The sequence below is a fragment of the Bactrocera tryoni genome, chromosome 5, assembly GCF_016617805.1.
Source record: "Bactrocera tryoni isolate S06 chromosome 5, CSIRO_BtryS06_freeze2, whole genome shotgun sequence".
Classification (NCBI taxonomy): Eukaryota; Metazoa; Arthropoda; class Insecta; order Diptera; family Tephritidae; genus Bactrocera; species Bactrocera tryoni.
In genome coordinates this window covers 35,455,976-35,474,989 of record NC_052503.1, presented here as the reverse complement: position 1 = coordinate 35,474,989, position 19,014 = coordinate 35,455,976, and the positions used below count along the sequence as shown (strand labels likewise).

The 19,014-nt window shown below is 38.5% G+C and overlaps 1 protein-coding gene across 1 annotated transcript in view; it reads right to left on the bottom strand.

Annotated features, from left to right (window-relative positions):
• Window positions 1-14,047: 14,047 nt before the first annotated feature.
• Window positions 14,048-19,014, bottom strand: part of LOC120779164 — a gene marked incomplete at its 5' end in the record, with an annotated part of 62,610 nt that continues 57,643 nt past the window's right edge. The window contains 3 exons of the mRNA XM_040111389.1: window positions 14,048-15,266; window positions 15,328-15,396; window positions 15,485-15,676. Of these exons, the coding sequence (XP_039967323.1) occupies window positions 14,148-15,266; window positions 15,328-15,396; window positions 15,485-15,676 (1,380 nt within the window). The remainder of the gene's footprint in view (window positions 15,267-15,327; window positions 15,397-15,484; window positions 15,677-19,014) is intronic.

Below are 19,014 nucleotides of genomic sequence, written 5' to 3'. Positions count from 1 at the left end.
CTATTTCCTTAGGCAATAATCCATGACAAGTTTCTTGAAGATATCTCGTCAAATGAAAAACTTGGTCATACAAGCATTTGATTTTGATCGTCCAATTTGTATGGCAGTTTTATGTTATAGGAGTCCGCTCTCAACTATTTTTTCGGATATTATAGAAATGCTTTCGATAATAATCTGTGCCAAATTTTGGGAAGATATCTTGGTAAATAAAAAAGTTATATCTAAACCATAGTCGTCAAATATCAAGAGAACGTGTGCAAAATTTCAGATCGATATCTCATATACAGTCTGTCTGTATACGGACTGTCCGGACATGGATAAATCGACTTAGCCTATCAAGTTGATCAATTATAAACATAGCCATACATACATACATATGTATATACTTTAGAGGTCCCCCGACGCTTTCTCCTGGGTGTTACAAACTTCGTGGGTATAAAAATTACCGACAAGATATGCATGTTTCGAAAAATTGCTTAATTTCCAAATAATTACAACCTTAGATATTGTGTTCTTTAACGTTTGCTTAAGAGTAGCTTAACAAGATTCAGAAACAACTGTGCCTATATACACATATGCACTGTGGCAATGCTGGGGTGATAACATAATGTTTAAATATGTATCTACATATATGTATATGCATGTATTAGAGAATTTATACGCAAGGTGAAATAAGAAGTGAGCATACATACATACATACATACATAGGTTCGCATTATGATTTAAATAATGACAAAACTAAGCTCTATTTGTAGAGTTATTCATACAAAATAAGCAAAGTTTTAACTTCATAAATATATAGTACATATGTATGTATGTATTTATGTAAAATATGTCCATATTTACATATGTATACCGGGACTTTTTTCATCTTGAGCAAATGTGTCGCAACAAATGAGCTCCATACTCCATAAATACGCCAATGCAGTATGTCTTTGCTCAATGTTGTTAGCTGAAACTTTCTCCGAAAATACTGTTAGCTTTTCATATCGCACCAAGCCGCGGTTCTATTGAAAACCAGTGGGCTAGACTTTGCAACGATTCTTGAATACTCTTTGCCATAGATAAATTTTAACAATGTACGTTATGTTAAAAAAAACAAGCACTCAGTTAATAAACTGCGCTGAAACAACATCTGTCTTCAAGTACATGCCACACACACATACTTATGTACATAGACGCAAACTGCCGTAAAACGCTTAGATCTGCTACAATTGCTTTGGCTCAACTCACGTCCATTCACGCTGCTACCAAATTCTTATTTTGTTAAGCTACATTTTCTTTCGAGCTTGTCGAACGACCGCCCTGCCAGTGCCACCGGCAGCAATATAACGTTTCTCATTGTTAGATTTGCATATGCATACATACATAGTATAGATTTGTTATTACGATTCTTACTATTATTTTCATTTATGTTTTCAGCCCTGCATACGTGTGTGTGTGTGTGTGTGTACAGCTATTTCTGTCTATTCTACAAATAAGCAACTACTACGATATGTTTAGTGCGAGCGAGTATTTCAGTTTTTCAAAGCGTGTTTACAAAACCTTGAGAAGTGAAACATAAGTTAACTGTATTTTCGTTGACATTGTGAAAAAGCACGTAACGATAAACAGTCTAGGCGCTCGAAAGAGTCAAGTCGAGTCTAGCTGGCTAGCACATTAGTAACGTATGCGCACGCATACACACACAAGCACCGGGTGTTTGCATAGAGAGAACACAGCAATTAAGATGACTGAAAAAACGCGATTTAAACCAAAAACATCGAGTTTTCAAAAAAATACTGAATTTTGTAAAAGTACTGAATTTTGTAAAAGTACTGAATTTTCAAAAAAGTACTGGATTTTCAAAGAAGTACCGAATTTTGAAAAACGTCCAGAATTTTCGAAAAAGTACTAAATTTCCAAAAAAAATACCGAATTTTACGAATTTTAAAGTACTGAATTTCCAAAAAAGTACTGAATTTTCGAAAAAGTACTGATTTTTATAAAAGGACTGGACTGGATTTCAAAAATGTACTGAATTTTGAAAAATGTCCTAAATTTTCGAAAAAGTACTGAATTTTCAAAAAAAATACCGAATTTCAAAAAAAGTACTGGATTTTTCAAAAAGTACTGCATTTCCAAAAAAGTAGTGAGTTTTCCCAAAAGTACTGGATTTTCCAAAAAAATACCGGATTTAAAAAAAAATAATGAATTTTCAAAAAAGTAATGATTTTTTAAGGAAGCACCAAAATTTCCAAATAAAAATCAGAATTTTATAAGAAGTACTAAGTTGAAAAAAATACTGCATTTTGAAATAAGTACCGAAACAAAATTCAAATTTCCAAAAAGTACTAAATTTTATAAAAAAAATACCAGATTTAAAAAAGTGTTGAATTTTCAAAAAAAGTATAACATTTTCAAAAAGTACTGAATTTTCAAAATAGTACTGAATTTTCAAAAAAGTGCCAAAACTTCTAAAAAAAAAATGCCGAATTTTAAAAAAAATACCGAATACCGCTTCTTTATTCTGATCTGTCCAATACGACCGGAACAAATCTAGCTGCTATTAGTATAGTATATACTCAGCACCCTTCTCAATTCACCTCTTCATCGTGCACCTTGTTATCGCCTGCAGAAACAGTATCTCTCGTAAACAATTCTCTATTTAAAGTTTGTATGCAATTTTTTGTATGATTTTTGTCATTTTATTACAGTAAAATCCAGTTCTGAAATTGTTGTTGCGGTTAATATCAGTTGTTATTAGTGTGTTGTTAGTGCCGCTAGTCTCGTTTGGTTGTTGCGTTCACTGCGTTTTGTTTGGCATACGAGGCGTAACAAGTGCACTAGTCAATGTCTAGGTCAGCGCATAGAACACACACACACACTCACATATGGTATGCGCCCGCATTTACAGTCGCTCATGTTCGTACATAAATATGACAATGAGTATATGAAAATGCATAGAAATTTAGATTGCAAAGCTTAGGCGTGTGTGTGTGCATGTGAGCTTGGTTTTGACTGGATGTGTGTGTGAGTGCCAGCGCAAGTGACAGTTATGAAAGTGAACTGGTGACTTTTTCATTTCTAATTCAATACAGTTAGCTGAGACTGAAAGAAAATAAGGGAAAATTTATGGAAAATTTGTTGAAACCACTTCGGGCAGGGCCACCCTTTCAGGTGCATGTCTGTAAAAGTCAGATTGAGGGGTTACATGGGTTTCACGGCTGCATTAATTGTTATTTAATTCTATAATATCTTTAGAATATTGTCCTAAATACTCACTTTGAGCCGAGTATTAGTTTTGGAGCTACAGCCTTGAAGAAATGGACACTTTTTCCTCGAGACTGTGCTTTTAAAGTTGGTTATCGCGACTCAATCAATCGATCTTAATGAAATTTCATAGAGGTTTTCAAAATATAATTTCTTGGACGAAGTATGTTTTCAATTAAAAATATTAAAAAAAACATCGAATCGAAAAAATAAAATTTTCACTTTTGTTCTTCTTTCGTCCAATACCTAGTTTATGATCTTAAGTAAAACACATGTGTTCTTTTTTAATTTTGTTGAACCTGTAAGCAGCTTTTTTCACAAGGGCCTGCTGAAAACGACGTCGTAATGACCGATTTTTGCATATTTTTCATTTGGAAGTTTCACAAAATCTTCTTTATGAAATAATGCCGTGTTTGATTAAAATATTTTTTTTTTAATAAATTTTAGAAAAAAAGTATTAAAAATATGACGTTATTTGCTCGAAGACACCCACGTAACCCCTTAAAGCTTTCAATAGCGTGATCTATCCAAAATATTTCTATTTTATGAGTTGCTCAGCTAAGAAAATATCTGATTATGAAGAGAATATATTAAATTTGCCACGAAACTCGAAACAACCAAAAAACGAGACGAGCTGAGTTGATTTAGACATTTCCGTTTGTCTGTCTGTATAAACGCTATAGGTTTTGAGATATCGACCTGAAGTTTAGGTACTCCAAGAAGCTGCTTTTTTGTCGGAAAAGCCAATATCGAATCACTATAGCATATAGCTGCCTTACAAAATTAACGATCGGAATTAAGTTTTTGTATGGAAATTTTTTTCATTTGGCAAGGTATCCTCACGAAATTAGGCATAGATTATGCTCTGTGGCAATAGTGCAATGCCCGAACATATTGTTCAGATCGGACCACTATAACATATGGCTGTCTTGCAAGAACTTCATAAAAGATTTTCATCTTCTTAAAAGCTATTTTTCCTTTTTAAAGATTAAACGGTCGTTTATATCAAACAGCGTGGCTTAACGGTTGGATGCGATGCCAACCTTTGGCCGGTTACGGTTTCAGATTTACAGATATAACTATTAGAAATACACCAGTGAGGAAATAGCAACGCTGCAGCCGAAGTTTAACGCTGTTTCTTGTTTTCGAATTGAAATTGTTGTTTTTGTCAATATTGGTAAGAACATATGCGAAGCTTATTCAACATTTCTTCCAGTTGGCAACCCTCTGGGTAATGCACTAATTTTAACCACGATTCAGCATTAAAATATTCAGCTTTTTTTGTTCGCATTGGCTTCAAGTGGGTCAATTTATTAGCGAATAAAAAAGAAATATGCGAAACCGAAACACAAAAAATTTTATTGCATATTGGTTACTGCTGATTTTGGGGTCAGCAAACACTGCATATTATCGCAATTTACATTCTATCACTATGCAGTACTTAAATGATGATCTTTCATATGAAATGCCCGAATCGAATAATTCAATAAGTTATAACTATAGAGGTATTGAATAAGCCTTCAATATGAAGGAACAAATTTCAGTAAGGACCTATAAAATGTAGTTTTTATGTTGCCGGACCACTGTAGTATATTTCAAACTGAAATCTTTGCTATTGCGAAAGCTGCGGAGCTGGGCTTTAATGCACCTGCAGGCAATTCCAGAGTCAACAGCTACGTAGACAGCCAAACAACAATGAAGGCAGTAACATCGTATCGCATATCGGCCGGTAGTGTCTTGGGAAGCAGGGTAGCAGTGGAAAGTGTTGCCATGCCAGAAATAAGCTACTTCACTTCTACTGGGTGCCAGGCCATAAAGGCATCGATGGCAATAAAATAGTGGACGAGATTGCCAAGAATGGTGTACGGCTAACATCCGAAAACGTGATCAACATTGGGAACTCATGCATTGTCTACACGACGAACTCGACAGAAGCATGGTAAAGAAAATTAAAACCCGATGGAACGAGTTACCTGAGAGCAAGACTGCAAAGCCATGTGCAAAACGGTAGATGCGAAGTACACAGAATTCCTATTGGCACTCGATAGAAGAGACTGTAGGAACATGCTCGGAATACTAGCTGGTCACTGTTTGGTGGCAGCAGGAAATGTTTAGAGTAGGTCACCAGAAAAACAATGGAACAAGATTACGTTGTAAGCATTTGGGGTCCCCACGGAATGGTTCACTGGAGAAGCTAACAATAGTGAGGCCGCAGAGTCTGTTAAAATTCGCGTCAAGCGCAGGCATCCTAAGGAATGACTACTTCTCTTGGACCTAGGAACTGAGGACCTAGGAACTGAACTCCATCTGGTATCGCTAAGGACCGAAACTGATGTATGCGTGGCTTATTGGCTTCCAGTTTAACTGTTTATTGTCGTTTCGGTAAGGATCCCGGACTTTTTTGAAAATATAACATAGCCTATATTCATCGGAGAGAGTGTAAATCCCTAACGCTGAAGGAATTTATCAAATCCGTAAAGTGATTTCAAACAAACTATCAAAAATTTGAAATTTTTTCTTAATAATACTGGTATAGTTGACATAAGTATGGGCTTAAAGAATATACATATAATATAATATATAACGAAAATTCCAAATCTCCGAAAATTGAAAATTTTTCAATTTTCATGGACATGGGAATCATTTGCAACGATTTGTATTAAGTGTACTCACCTTTTGAGAAAGTAAAGATTCACTCCTTTAGCTGAGCCATTATCCTCAATATATGCAAATATCAGCGAACAGCAAATGATAATGCGAAGAGACGAAATAATTATTTTGTAGTTTTTTCTTGTTTTTTTTTTAATTACATTACGTATTGGTTTCTATACTTTCATTACATTATGTCATGTGCATTATTTATCCATTGCACACTTGCTGCTATTGTCAATGCGTGAATTCGTGTCTGATAACAACAACAGTAATGATAGCGGTGGAGCAGAGATCTCACAGGAGGCGGCGCAGCGTCGCGAAACAGAGGCAATTTCAGCACATGCATATACGTATATATGAATGTGTATGTATGCAAGCGCAAATGTAGATACGTAACGTAGCGCGGTGTGACGAATGCAACGACAACAACAACAACAACAGTAACAACCAAAGTAATAATACGGCAGTGACAGTCGCTTCGGTTGCTGGTTGCTTGTAGCTGGTGTCTCCGGCACAGGCACAGGCAGTGGCAGTGGCGGTGTCGGTGGCAGTGACGTAAGGAGACGCCGGAGGTCGTACTCTGCTACACTCTCACTCGCGCGGCGGCAACGTTTAAACAGCAGCACACTCTGTCGTTGACCCCGTGCGATGCGAAGTGATGTGATGTGATGTATTGATATCGCATGCAATAGTAGGTTTATTGCCCTTGGGGTAGACGATATTCGTACGAGCCGAATTCATTCACGTTATACATGTACATATGTATGTATGAACACACGCTATATATCGACTGATGATGCGTATATGAGTATGCCCGCGCAGTTATACACCTTTCTTGTTGTTTTGTTGTTTTATAGAAACCAATACATTTTAACAAACACTAACACACTAATAATATTATTTGTTGACTCCTTATCGATTTTTGTGTAATTATTAATTTTTAGTTTAAGTTATTTGTAGTCACATTCATTATACGTATGTATGTGTGTATGTATATATTATTTTCATATTGTACAAAATTTATTGCACGAATTTCCTTAAATTCTTGCAGTTCACACATATTCCGAAATGCTGATTAATTTAGGCGCACGATGGTATTTTATTGTTGTTATTGTAGGTATTGTCTGCTTTGTATTAATGCTAAAATGAAATGACATATACACGCATTCAAATATAAAGATCACACAAATTTACATATGTATGTATGTATGTATGTATGTACACATTTGCATATATAAACACTTGTGCATATATGTTTATACACATATCTCTATATATGTATGTATGTATGTTGTGGCTATAGATTATAAAAAGCTCGACTAGAGGTAAACGGCAAATGCATTCACGCTTCCTCTTGCAGTGGCCGTGGCATTCACAGAAAACTTAGCGACGACGACAGTGACGCCGACGGCGGCAACGCTTTCGCGCACCGCTCAGGGACTCGTGCGCTCGCGTAAAACTGCAACGACGTCGACGTTGATGGCCAACAAAAACAACGAAATATTTATACGTTTATTATAAGGCAAAAATCCATGTGTTACGCGTTTGCAATTGTTGTTGCTCTTGCTGTTTTGCTGTTATTTCATGTAGTTGATACTGATTAACAAGTAATAATGGCGGCGTTGATTATGATTACGTAGATGATGAAGTTGATCGTGCACAGCCCAACCAGCCAAGCAACCGACTGACTCTGATCGAATAAAGTCTTTCAGCAGTGCTCACCGAATGCAATTGGCGCAGTTGCTGTTGTGCAGCGGGTGTTTTGCTGGCAGCGGAGAGTTTGCTGCGCGCAGCTGGCAGACTGGCTGGATGGTGGGTGTCAGTGACACCTTCGCATAAGCAATAATATTGCCAAAAGTTCAAAATTCGACGTTACGAAGCCTTTTTGTTGTAATTGTTGGTAAAAAAAAAACAATAAATAAATAAATACCGAAAATTTTCGCGAAATTTCACAACATTGAATTTTTGCTGCTTTTTAGCGACTGAGCTTTTTAATGACTCAAACTGTTTTCTAATTGAATTGTGGGAAAATTTTTATTTTTTATTCATTTTTTTGTTAAATCAGATTTTGTTGTAGTTTAATATTTGCTATATTTTTGTTTTATTGTATTTATTTATTTTTTGAAATTTATGCTATTAAGTTTTTTTTTATTTTTTACATTTTTTTTATATTTAAATATTTTTAATATTTTTTAATTATATTTTTTTTTAGTTTTTTTTATATTTTTTATTTTTTCTAATTCTTTTATTAAATTTTAACATTTTTATAATTTTATTTTAAATATATTTTAATAGTTTTCTTAATTTTTTTTAAATTATTATTATTTTTATATTTTTATCACATTTTTTATTATTATTTTATAATTATTTATTGATTTTTTTTTATCTAAAAATATTGTTTGTCTTAATTTTGCTATAAATTTGTTTATAAAAGCAACGCCGAATTTTCAAGCTGAAGTTGACTTCAAGCAATCCACATTTGCAGCTTAAAATAAAACACACTTCAATAATTCGCCTTTGCTTTCAATATTCACACAAACACTACTTGCAATATTAGTGCTAACCTTTAATCCAATTTTTGATTTCTTTTTATTTTTTATAATTTTTACCTTGTAAAAGTATGCGTTACAGGAAGGCACCACATTTATCATTTGTGCAACAGAGCAACAAAAATGTTATTTGTTTACATAGCCATACATCTGCATATGTATGTATGTATGTATGTATTTCATAATTTTAATTAATTAGAACTTTATAGCTGACCCGTTATGAGCGTAACAGAAAGTATTTGATCATGAGCAGCGCCAAATAATATTCCAACACATCGCGGCTAACATCCAATGGTGACGACACCAATGCGCCATTGGGTCCAATAAATGGAGACGCGTTTAGTGGTAGGTCGCGGAACCGTCGTCGTCAAATTGAAATTGTATTTGCGCGCGACTATCTATCTATCTGTTCAATTGCTAACCGAATAAGCAATTTAAAAAGCGAAACCGAAAAACAAAAAAAAAAACTAAAACGATGCGGAACAGGCGTACGAATAGGCGATACGAAAAAGTCAAAATGTTTCGGAAAACTCGCAAATATCCGGCCGCTTAACACACACCCGCTGAACGAATTAATCCACGTTTATTTGCAACAACCGTCTTTTGTCGCAGTCATAATAAGACTAAACATCTCGCCGAGACCCAGTACAAATTGTCTGCGATTCGCGCGCTTCGCGAAACCCACAAACAACGGCGGCAGTAACATACCAATGCAATAGCAGTCACAGCAGTGGCGGCGCTAACATCGTGAGCGAATCTACAGCCAATCAACTGAATGTTGCAGTTTGCACTTTGCGCTGCCTGTGTTACATGTACGATATGTAAGTATGTATGTACGTTTAAGTTTTAGCAGAATGTCTACGCTTGCTCCCAGTGTAGCGAATTGTGCGAGCGTACCGCTGAGCGTGGTGCTCTTCGGCCGTGTTAGTCGCGTAGTAAACGTTGTCGTGTGCGCATACACAATCAAGCTTCAAGTTCATCCACTGAACTTCAAAGCTTTGCTGCCAAGCAACCATATCTATAGCGCTGTGCAGTTACTCGTCGGCGTACATCGTCATCGACGCCACCTTCAGGTTCAAAAACATTGGGGCTCGAGCTATGTATGTATGAGTATGTCTGTTTTCATTTATTACACGCTGCACTGAAATATACATACATGTTTATTCTCTCTTTCTCTACATATTTCTCTCTGTGTGTCTCTCTCTCTCGATTCATTTGGAAGAGCTTATACGTGAAATGTTCAAGTGAAACAGTAACAAATTTTGAGTTCCGGAGCGCCTTTAGTTCCTCGTATTATTTAAATATTACACCTCTCCAATGCCAAAGCAAGAATAGCAAATAGTTAAGTCCAATTTTGGGCGTTACAGTCCTTCTCAACGAGAACGTTGATTATGTTATCACACATATTAACGAACTCAATCCAAGATTTCGGCTATAGAATGTTAGACTAGCCAGATGGGTTAACAGAAGAGGCCAGGCCGTCAAACCAAACTGGTTTTATTTACCAGGATGTATAAAATGTCTTTCCCTTGTTTCGCTTTGAAAGCACTCGTCTTAATCTGTGAACAGGACGAAGTACTTGGACCTCACTCTTTAGCTTATACAGCTAAAGATGAACCATTGGAGAAAAGTGGGCATTATGTTGTTATTGTTGTTTTAACGGATAGCTAATCCCCGTTAGGATGGTAAGGATTAGCTAAGTTGTCGTCGACATCCTCCAAAGGAAGGCTTAAGAAACGTGCTGTTTTGACGGGGTCGGACCAAAGAGAGAGGGATGTCAGATGGGTGGCGTTAGTGGGGCATGCAAGGAGATGGCCAGTGTCATGCGCAGACTCATTACATGCAAGACATATATTGGATATAACTGGGTATTAACTGGGATCATAAGGGCCTCACTACGCAAGTGTTCAATAGGAGACATCAAGAGCTATTCTGTCGTAGTCCAGGGAGCAATAAGCACTCAATTTCCACAACAGGCGGTTCTATGCACCGGAATTGACCCGGATTTTATCCGGCCAAGGGCCGTTATTTCGGAGATCTAACCTCGTTTAGAAGTGGGTCTCATAAAAAATGGGGGTTGAAGCCAGTAATGTTTGAATTTGTTTGATAGAGGGCGCTCTGTAAAGGGACACTCGCTAAACACGCCAAACGTATTCAAAGAACTTACTCCGGGTGGTTCCTTCCCTGAGAATATGCCTGCGGAAGATATGTGGGTGGAGCAGAGTCACTGGTAGTAAGAGTTCTCACGGATGTGTCGATGCTGAGGATAAAGGTTGGAGCGGATCTGTGGTAAGGCTGCTACCTCGGCCTGCGAACCTGTCATAAAAATGTACGCTTATAACGCGAGTCGCTTGCTCCATGACTGGCGCCCGCTGTCGCTGTCATGTGAAATAGAATCTAACAGAAATATTGTATTATGTTCGTATATTGTCTCAGCTTCGCTACTCACCTTCGACTTTACCAGCTTGATAGGCAACTGTTAGTAGCTGCAGCATCCCCCTCAGGGTCATTGGACTTACTGAGCCTCTTCTTCGCGACAAGATAACAACCCACAAGAAGTAGCTATCCAACTCCTGCTTCAGGCTACCAAACAAGTTCAGTGTCTATCAAGCAGAGATGACTGCCATCAAGGTAGCAGCAAATTTACTATTCCGAAGTCGAGGATTATAATGATTATGAAATCATTAGTAATAACATCAAGTGATTTCGATATTAAATTTGATTAGATAGGTGCCTAGTCACAGCGGATTTGTTGGAAACTGCAAGTCCATGAGCCCACAAGAAAAAGCACTCTTTCCAAATTCCATCAGCTGGGAACGAGTTGGTGTTTTGACTTGTCCTCTTGCGTTCTGCCACCATATCTGTAACCAGCTCATGGGCCGTTGTAGGTATATTAAATGAGTGATGTACAAAATTTTATTCGAAATGGACATATTTTTTTTTGCCTTGTGGGCTGGAGCAGAATCGTGCTGGAAAATCTATTGCTCTTTGTCGAAAAGAGTAGTGCTTAAGTGCTTCACCACCGCTTCTAAAATATACTTCAGAAAAACTGTAGTCTCAGTTTTAATTTTATTTATTAAGGGAAGATAATATAGCGTTTTAAATGGTACAACTTATTATTCATATAACACAACCAACCGACGTTTTAAGCTGTCGAAGTGATATCGCTCGATCCTGTCGAGAGATGGACCTCTTAACCTAACCTAACCTAACCTAATATTAGAAAAGAAGCTTGATAAGTCAAATATGCAAGAAGAAGAATTAAAGTCATGATATATGCAAAAAAATGGCAATGTTATGTTAAAATTTGCTTTAGATGGGTCTGAAATGTCTCAGCAAGAGAGAAAAAGTTAGTTTCACTAAGAATATTATGCCAAAGCATGGTCCCTACCAGTATTAACACTAACAACTATGGCAGCCTCGAAATCCAATGCAGAATAATTCTTGACAACAGGTGCCACTTCGGACTGAGTAAGCAATTGAGAAGTAAAGTCCTCTCTCAAACAAAAACCAAACTCTATTAGTCACTCATTATTCCTGCCTTGCTATATGGTGCAGTGGCATGGACGATGACAACATCTGATGAGTCGACGTTACGAGTTTTCGAGAGAAAGGTTCTCCGAAAGATTTATGATTCTTTGCGCGTTAGCCACGGCGAATATGGCATTCGATGGAATTATGAGCTGTACGAGATATACGACGACATTGACATAGTTCAGCGAATTAAAAGACTGCGGCTACGCTAGCTAGGTCATGTCGGCCGAATGGACGAAAACACTCCAGCTGTGAAAGTACTGGACGCAGTACCCGCCGGGGAAAGCAGAGAAAGAGGAAAACCTCCACTCCGTTGGAAAGACCAGGTGAGAAAGGCATGGTTTCGCTTGGAATCACCAATTAGCGCCACGTTGCGAAAAGAGGAAATGACAGGCGCGCTGTTGTTAACATGACTATAATTGCGTAAACGGTGTATACGCCAGCAAAGAAGATAGTCCTTACGACTAGTATATGGAACAAGATTTAACATAGAACACTTACGGATGTCTTAATTATTTAGACCATCATTTAAAAAGCTAAGAGCACTTTCCGATTTCAAACCCATTGCACTAACATGACACCACAGTTGAGCTTAGGATCAATAACAGCAAAAGTAAGATTAAGCACATCGTCCTAGATCCTTTAAGATTCAGTGACGTATCTATTCAATCGTAACTAAATTGTTTCAGACCCCTGGTAAGATACTATATTGAACTATGCTAAATATAGTATAGTTTTTGCATGATTAAGTGATTTAGTTTATCGAAAGCTTAGCTAAAAAGCTGTCAGGATCAGTGTATAGTCTACACTGTATACGGTATGCAAATTTATTGATGCAAATTTCGTAGAAACTGAAAAAAATATTTGAACTGTGATAATTGTTTCAAAAAGTTTGGATATCTCCGATATTTATCCAATTCTCGTTATTCGGACCCGAGTACGTAAACTTCGATGATGTCACCCGCCGAACACCTACACAGTGAAGTCTGCATTTTTCCGGTGTCTTCTGGAATATATCGTTTAAAGCGGAGTCGTCTACTAGGAGCATAAAGATCTCATTCCTTGATTACGTCAACGACAACACCGACCAGGCTATGGATACAATTACCTGCGGATACAAACTGAACGCTAGTCGCAGTGGAGCCATTAACGCGTTTACCGACTCACTACCGGTAAATGGCGTATTTGGAGTTAAACCACCGCCCATTAGAAAACAAAAAATTAAATTGAAATCCGGGTGACTGTCTGTCTGTCCTTTCGATCAAGCTGTAACTTGAATAAAAGTTGAGATATCGTGATGAAACGTGGTATGCGTGTTTCTTAGTACAAAAAAAAATTACGAGTTCGTAGATGGGCGTAACCAGACCACTGTCACATCCACAAATCACCATTATCCGAAAACCTATAAAGTGCCATATCTAAGCACTAAATTAAGATATACAACTGTAATATGGTACTGGGGATCGCAGTAGCAAGTGGCACCTGTGAACACTACAGCTACAACAACTAAATATTATAAGAACTATCGACAGTGTGAAAATGGATGAAATCGGAAGATGACCCCGCGGACTCCCCATACAACAGTACTGTTCAAAACTACTAAATGCGCAATAAATCATTAAATAATTACACCAGAGACATAAAATTTTACCTTCGAGATGGTGTGAGAAGGCTTTATGGGAGTCGGTGTAAAAATTGTACGATGGGCATGGCACCGCCCACTTTTTAAGAAATCACATATCTCGGATCCCGACCGACCGATTTCGAATAAACATAGTACGTGGCATGCTTCTCATATTCCTATGTCAGAGAGTAAAAATGGGCGAAATCGGACCACTCCTACTTCCCATATAACATAATTTGATTATTTCACTTTCCAGTACACAAACCAAGAAGTGATTGATAAAAAGGGATAAAATTATGCATGATTAACATATGCCACCTTATGGCCAAAAATTTACCGGCATAAATAAATTAATTAAAAATGTCAGATTTACATGTCCCCACGTTCATAACCCCATATGAAATCACTGAAAAAATTTGAAAACAAAAAAAACCAATAACTGTTTTTTAACACACTATTTATTACATTAATATTATATGTAATGTTCAGAATTGTGGTCAGTTTAATTACAATGCTATTGTAAACAGATCTGGTATTTATTTGCGTATATTAGCTATGACATTTTTGTCTTGGGAAGGTGGATTAGATGAGTTATTGAGCAAAGCTGTGAGTGTTGCATGCGATGAGCTTAACGTGCTGGGCTTTGCAAGTGGATTTGCATCGCTGGAGCTGGTGGCTATATTGCTGCTGCCAACATTAGCATTATTTTTATTGCTTTTGTTGAGAAAAGTGTTAATCGGTGAAGCTGTGCTTACTGTGTTGGTTGAGCTCATTGCTTTAATACTAGTAGCACTGTTACCGCCACTATTGTTATTCTGTGCGGCAATACCTTGTAGCAGAGCATTTCGTAAGTGACTATTGCCTTGTGTGCCGGCACCAACCGAAAAGGAGTTCGTAATCAAACCTCGGCTCTTTATGTTGAGGTCCACGAAGAACAGCTTCATCTTTTGTATCATAAATTCGGGCACCGTAAACGTATTCATAATACTGATATCAATATTAGCTTTGGTCCGATATAGTTCATGAGTTTGTTTTAGTTTGCACACTTCTTCATATATTAAAAATAGAAAGCGTGAATTACGATTTTGTGCCGCTATAACGTTTTGTGAACTTAACCAATCACGATCTTCATTATCGGGCAAGTAGCGTATTAGTTCTGGGTGTTTGCTGGCCAAACGCTCTTTGCCGTCCGTGCCAAAACCAAAAGCTTGGTTAGCCTGTACATCTAACACAAATTTAGTTGTTACTGAGATATGTGCTGTATTCCAGAAAATTTGTCTACGCACAGGTGCAGGTGCAACAGTTAATGAGCCCGGTGTCTGTATTTGCCTCTGTTGATTTGATGATGAGTTAAGAATCGTTTTTACATTTCCCGTACCCTCTGGTGTATTAGATGCAGCACTTGGACTGATTGTCTGTAGCTGTTGTTGTGCGGCGACTGTTAGTAGTTTCTTGGCGGGTAATTCACTAAATTCCACATGTTTAGGTGGTGGACGTCTGACTGCGAAACGCAAACTGGTTGTCTCACCAACAGGATATTGTGGTGTAATATTTTTGGTGCTAACAGAAACACAAGCAAGCGGCTGCTTTAAAGTACGATATGGATTATATTGTGCTTTAGCGTTCTCCAGTAATGCACAAGACATCTTTTGAAGCTAAAGAATACGATTTATAAGTTGATAAAATATACACAATGTGAATGTTAGAAGTGCTTACAATCTCTTCAGATACTACGTTTTGTCCTAAATTCTCCTTTATGTTCTTAAATGCGGGTTTAAAGTACGTCTTCAAGTACCAACATTTATTGAGGCATGTAGAAAAGATGAAATTGATTTTTGATTTTTAGAAAATTAGGTATGTATGTATTAGGTACCTCCATATAATGTTTAATAATGACATCTATTTCATGGTCAAAAGATTGTTGCACACTAATACGTAGGAGTTCGAGAGAACGCATAGCTGATTCAGCAGTTGCTCCTGTGCCGCTAACTTGCACGGGACAGCTTAAACGTTGTCTCAGCCTTTGTAACATTGTTTCAGCCATATGAGGAGTGGTCACATATTTCTACAAATTAAGCACGAAACTATAATTGAATATAACTTTTGATGCGACTATAGAATTTCACTCACAGTGGAATCATTTGACAGGATGCTGGTCATATTCATAGTATTAACATTATTAACGCTTGCTAGTGCTGGCGCGATTGATTGTTGTACTGCTTGTTGGGTCGTTTGGCTTTCTAATTTCATTGCTGGGGGACTTGCTACGCTTGTAACCATTGAGTGTGTAGTTTGATTGGAACTGGCAAGCTAAATGCTATAGTGGTCCGGTTCGGTGGTTCTGACAAATGAGCAGCTTCTGGAGAGAAAAGGACGTGCGTAAAATTTCAGATTTATATCTCAAAAGCTGAGGGATTAGTTCGCGTATATACAGACAGACGAACGGACAGCCATGGCTAAGTCGACTCAACTCCTCATGCTAATCATTTATGACATATATTTTGTATAGTCTCCGACGTTTCCCTTTGGGCATTACAGACATCATGGCGAACTTAATATGTATAAAAACGCTGCGTAAGATTAATATCAAATTTAAGAAACCAAATACCATACTTGTATATTTTTTGTCATAGACCATTATAAACTCACTTAGTTTCGTTCCTAAATTTTGCTGGCCAAATGGTATTTATATTAAAATCTATATAATCACCAGAAGAGAACATGGCGAGACTCATGGATTTGTACGTTAGGAGTAGAACACCGAGGGGTAGACTGTTAAAGACCCAGCATGCTTACAGCAAATGCAATTCGGTCGACACTACTTTGCTCGACATCGAGGGGTTCTACAACAAAGTGCGACCGGATGCGGTGATAACAGCCCTTGAAAAGTTCGGGGTGGAATCGAATCTCAAGCACCTAATATATATTTTTTTTTTGCGACAGAACGGTCGTAGTTGAGTGAGGTAGTGCAAATAGATTCCGAAAGGTTAATAGGGACATCCCGCAGGATAGGGTATTTTCCGAACTGCGTTGGATCTTGGTTGTTAATTACCTCCTTAAAGAATTCGAGGAACGAGGTTGCGGGGTGACTTGGGCACTTTCGACAACGTTGTTGTTTTGCATCTACGAAATCGTAGTCAAATCAATAATGCTTTATAGTCAATTCGTCTGGCGGGAGTACATCAGCGGTGCACAGCAGATTGCAGAATTAAGACTTATTGTTATAGCAGAGTCCCTGTTGAATAGGCGCAGTGAGTTTTTTTTACGGATAGGTCTTAACTGGGAGGGAGGGTAGGAGGAGGAGTCTTCTTGAAGGAGATGGTCTCTCCGTCAAGCTTAGCTTTAGACTACCGCAGAACTGTAGAGTCTTTCAGGCCGAAGTGGCTGCTACTTCCTCCTCAGATGTGGGCATTCACTCCGACAGCAAAGCGACGATACTAGCATTCAGCTCGCAAAGGTTGCGCTTCTAGATATGTCTATCCTCACAAGAAACAGCTACAAGCTACGTCGGTGACAGACTCGCTTGATAGCAAGAAGGGGCACCCTAACCTCGCTCACATCGGTGTGGGAACGTTTGGATACCTGTTGTCATCTTGCGTACTAACACTGGATATAAGAATCTCACCTGCGATAGGCTAATGGTCTAGAATAGAACGTAGGAGATTTACTGAACTACTTTCTCTTAGCAAAATCCACCTTGCCGCAATCAGGGTTTCTTACTGAACATTGTCCAATAGGCTAAAAGCTTAGGTGAGATTGAAGCATCCAGGCTTTTTCTCCTTCTGTGTTCAGCTTTTGCCAGGCTGAGGTTGCAACATCTCTGCAGTCATATCTTCAGCAAACCAGGATACATAACCGAAACAAACATTAGCCCCTCAACCAATTTGTGATCGGTCGGTGCGAAGCGTTCCTTTGATGGAAGGAGGGTCTTTAAGTTCAATTTTGTAGCAATCCTGGGTACTACAACGGACTGGCTATAAGCCGTTCAAGTGAGATCCCTGTTAGGATCGACCATTCAACCTCTTCTACAAATTAACTAATATTTAAGACCCCAAAATATCACATCGCAACGCTACGATCGACCACATCACGTGCGGGATGGGATAGATATAGTGTGAAAGATTAAAGCCCACCGTCGACAAACTGATTGGACCTTATCAGTGTGGCTTTAGACCTGGAAAATCAACAACTGACCAGATATTTACCATGCGCCAAATCTTGGAAAAGACCCGTGAAAGGAGAATCGACACACATCATCTTTTCGTCGATTTCAAAGCTGCTTTCGACAGCACGAAAAGGAGCTACCTTTATGCCGCGATGTCTGAATTTGGTATCCCCGCAAAACTAATACGGCTGTGTAAACTGACGTTGAGCAACACCAAAAGCTCCGTCAGGATCGGGAAGGACCTCTCCGAGCCGTTCGATACTAAACGAGGTTTCAGACAACGCGACTCCCTATCGTGCGACTTCTTCAACCTGCTTCAAGAGAAAATAGTTCGAGCTGCAGAACTAAATAGAGAAGCAACCATCTTCTATAAGAGTGTACAGCTGCTGGCGTATGCCGATGATATTGATATCATCGACCTCAACACCCGCGCCGTTAGTTCTGCTTTCTCCAGGCTGGACAAAGAAGCACAGAAAATGGGTCTGGCAGTGAACGAGGGCAAGACGAAATATCTCCTGTCATCAAACAAACAGTCGCCGCACTCGCGACTTGGCTCTCACGTCATTGTTGACAGTCATAACTTTGAAGTTGTAGATAATTTCGTCTATCTAGGAATCAGTATTAACACCACCAACAATGTCAGCCTGGAAATCCAACGCAGGTTTGCTCTTGCCAACAGGTGCTACTTCGGACTGAATAGGCAATTGAAAAGTAAAGTCCTCTGTCGACGAATAAAAGCCAAACTCTGTAAGTCGCTCATAATTCCCGTCCTGCTATATGGTGCGAGGCTTGGGCGATGACGGCAACCGATGAGTCGACGTTCGCGTTTCGAGAGAAAAATTCTGCGAAAGATTTATGGTCCTTTGCGCATTGGCCACGGCGAATATCGCATTCGATGGAACGATGAGCTGTACGAGATATACGACGACATTGACATAGTTCAGCGAATTAAAAGACAGCGGTTACGCTGGCTAGGTCATGTTGTCCGGATGGTCGAAGACACTCCAGCTCTGAAAGTATTCGACGCAGTACCCGCCGGGGGAAGCAGAGGAAGAGGAAGACCTCCACTCCGTTGGACGGACCAAGTGGAGAAGGACCTGGCTTCGCTTGGAATATCCAATAGGCGCCATGTAGCGAAAAAAAGAAACGACTGGCGCGCTGTTGTTAACTCGGCTATAATCGCGTAAGCGGTGTCTACGACAATTAAGAAGAAGAAAATATCACATTAATATTTTTAA